Source organism: Dryas octopetala, chromosome 1 (genome assembly GCF_963921425.1).
Source record: "Dryas octopetala chromosome 1, drDryOcto1.1, whole genome shotgun sequence".
In the NCBI taxonomy this organism is placed as follows: domain Eukaryota; kingdom Viridiplantae; phylum Streptophyta; class Magnoliopsida; order Rosales; family Rosaceae; genus Dryas; species Dryas octopetala.
Window position 1 is genome coordinate 3,573,725 of NC_141366.1, and position 2,891 is coordinate 3,576,615.

The window sequence follows — 2,891 nt, forward strand, 5'->3', positions numbered from 1 at the left end:
GTCAAATAAGTTCATCAAACTAATTGCAATTATTGTAAATTGATTCAAATTTATCACCAAATCATATATAAGTACTGTAATCTATACTATTATCAACAAAATCTTCTATGTCAGTTATAATACAGAAAGTACCAATTATACATTCCCATTTTTTTTCCTTTTTATATATTAAGTAATTAAATAAAAAGAAAAAGATTTTGGCTCTTATTTGTAGTCGGGGATTAGATTAGGATTTAGGATTTAGGAGTTGCGGAGTAAAGGAATTTAGGTATTTATTTTAAAATTAATTGGTAATAAGAGGAGTAGTCCAAATCCTTTTAAAGCTATACATTTCTAATGTGAAACAACACTTTATATTTTATTTCATACGCTTTCTCATGTGTGATGTTACTTAAGTTAAACACGTGGAGCATATGTGACCACTCGGCCTAACACACGTAAACGAACCTGTTCTGACATCATAAAAAAAATCTAGACATTCATTCCAAAATTAATTAACAATAAAAAATGTAGCCAAAACCCTTATAAAGTTGTACATGTTTAATGTGAAACAATTCTCCATATTCTCAGACAGTGCTTGAAGCTGAACTGAACTCACTCACTCACCCACCGCCGAACATGAACAGTAACTTGAGTTGAGTTCCGGACGGACTTTTCTGTCTGTCTTTTGACAGCTATCACAACTCCACAGCGAGTTCCCTCCACAAAAGCATCTTCCGCGCGTGGGCCAAAACCTTAAAAGACTTAAAAGTCCCTCCCGCAAAAATAACAAGCAAGTAAGCAGCATTAAGCCATTAAGCAAGCAAGCATTATTCATTTATTCCACTCCCACTGCTCAGTGCTCACCATTCACCATTCACCATTCACCATTCACCATTCACATCATCATTACCCCACATCACCACACGGTTCACACTTACTCTCACTCTCTCACTCTCTCACTCACTCACTCACTCACTCACTCACCCACCTCTACTCTCTGCTATTAATCATTTAATCCAAACACAAACCAAAAACACAACACTCTCTCTGCGAAAGAGAGAGAGACCTCCACCCCTACCCCCAATCCAAAAGAAATGGCCATCACTTTTCCCAATTCCCATTTTACCCCTACAACCCTACTCTATTTCCTCCTCCTATCCTCCACCACTATTCAGGCCCTCAACATCACCAGCCTCCTCTCCTCCTTCCCCGACCTCTCCGACTTCACCGCCCTCCTCTCCACCACCATCGCCTCAGATCTCTCCCTCCGCTCCTCCCTCACCCTCCTCGCCGTCCCCAACCCCTACCTCTTCTCCTCCTCCGACCTCACGCGCCGCCTCTCTCCCTCCTCACGCGCCGACGTCCTCCGCTACCACGTCCTCCTCGAGTACCTCTCCCCCTCCGACCTCACCCGCCTCCCCCCCTCCGGCAAACTCATCACCACCCTCTTCCAAACCACCGGCCGCGCCACCAACAACTTCGGCTCCGTCAACCTCACCCGCGACCCCTCCAATGGCGTCGTTTCCGTCCGCTCTCCCGCCCCCTACTCCCCCTCAAACGCCACCGTTTTGACCCTAATCAAAAACCTTCCCTACAACGTCAGCATCTTCGCCGTCAATTCCCTTCTTGTCCCCTACGGCTTCGATCTCATGGCCTCCGAGACTCGACCCCCATTGGGCCTCAACATCACTAAGGCCCTAATCGACGGCCACAACTTCAACGTGGCGGCGTCGATGCTGTCAGCCTCCGGCGTCGTCGAGGAGTTCGAGGCCGACGAGGGCGGCGCCGGAATAACCCTCTTCGTCCCCACCGACACCGCCTTCTCCAACCTACCCAGCAACGTGAGGCTTCAGTCTCTGCCAGCCGATAAGAAAGCAGTGGTCCTCAGATTCCACGTGTTGCACTCCTACTACCCACTCGGCTCGCTCGAGTCGATCGTGAACCCGGTTCAGCCCACATTGGCTACAGAAGACATGGGCGCCGGAAGCTACACGCTCAACATCAGCCGGATCAATGGCACGATGGCGATCAACACCGGAGTCGTCCTGGCCTCGGTGACCCAGACCGTGTTCGACCAAAAGCCCGTCGCCATTTTCGGGGTCTCCGAGGTTTTGTTGCCCAGAGAGATCTTTGGGAAAAACCCAGTAGCGTTGGCCAAGCCCGGGACTCCAATTTCAGGCGGGACTCAGCCGCCGGATGTCGCTCCCTCGCCGGAGAGTTCGAATGGGTCTCCATCGCACCTCTCTTCGCCGCCGGGGTTTCGCGAAGAGATTCGATCGGATTCTGCCGTTAATGGGCTGTGGAGCTTCGGGATCGCATCGTGTTGTATAGGATTGTATTTAGTGGTATGAGATTTTTATTTATTTTGCTTCATAATTGTTAGATTTTTTTTTTGGGTTTCTTTTTTTTTTCTTTCACACATTGAATTGAATTGGGCTGCAAAAGCAGCCATTTTTGTTTTTGTTAAAATTTATAAATGTTAATTGTGTTAATGTCTGAATAATTTGTATGTATATCAGAAAGAATCATTTTTTTGTTTCTTGGATCTGCGGCTGTCCAACTGTAAATACATTCAAAGTTTATCTAATTTTTTGTTTTTCCAATCCGATATGGTAGAGAAACCCACATTGGCTAGCTAGTCTTTAGCTCCTGAACCCATCAAAACCCACATTGGTTTTTTTTTTTTCCAATCTGTGCAAACCCACAATGCAGGAAAATCTGCAGATTTTCTCGGAATAGAGATCAAAAGGAAAGGATCTACGAATTTGGGGTAAAATTGTTTGATTATTGTTTACATTTTTTGTTGCCTTGTGTCATTCATACTCATAAAGTTATAAATCGTTCATTCTTGTGTTAAGCCGAATATCTTGCTCAGAACTAGTTAGAAGTTAGAACCACAAATTTCACAA

The 2,891-nt window shown here is 45.5% G+C and overlaps 1 protein-coding gene across 1 annotated transcript; it reads left to right on the forward strand.

Annotated features, from left to right (window-relative positions):
• The first annotated feature begins 1,016 nt into the window (after positions 1-1,016).
• Positions 1,017-2,485, forward strand: SOS5 (Fasciclin-like arabinogalactan family protein). Its single transcript, XM_086228728.1, has one exon. It carries the CDS (start codon positions 1,077-1,079, stop codon positions 2,331-2,333), a length of 1,257 nt encoding a protein of 418 aa, XP_086084854.1. The 5' UTR covers positions 1,017-1,076; the 3' UTR covers positions 2,334-2,485.
• The last annotated feature ends 406 nt before the right edge of the window (positions 2,486-2,891 follow it).

What these genes read in the sequence shown, in the direction of transcription:
- SOS5 (XM_086228728.1), top strand. Translation starts at nt 1,077, where the DNA reads ATGGCCATCACTTTTCCCAATTCCCATTTTACCCCTACAACCCTACTC.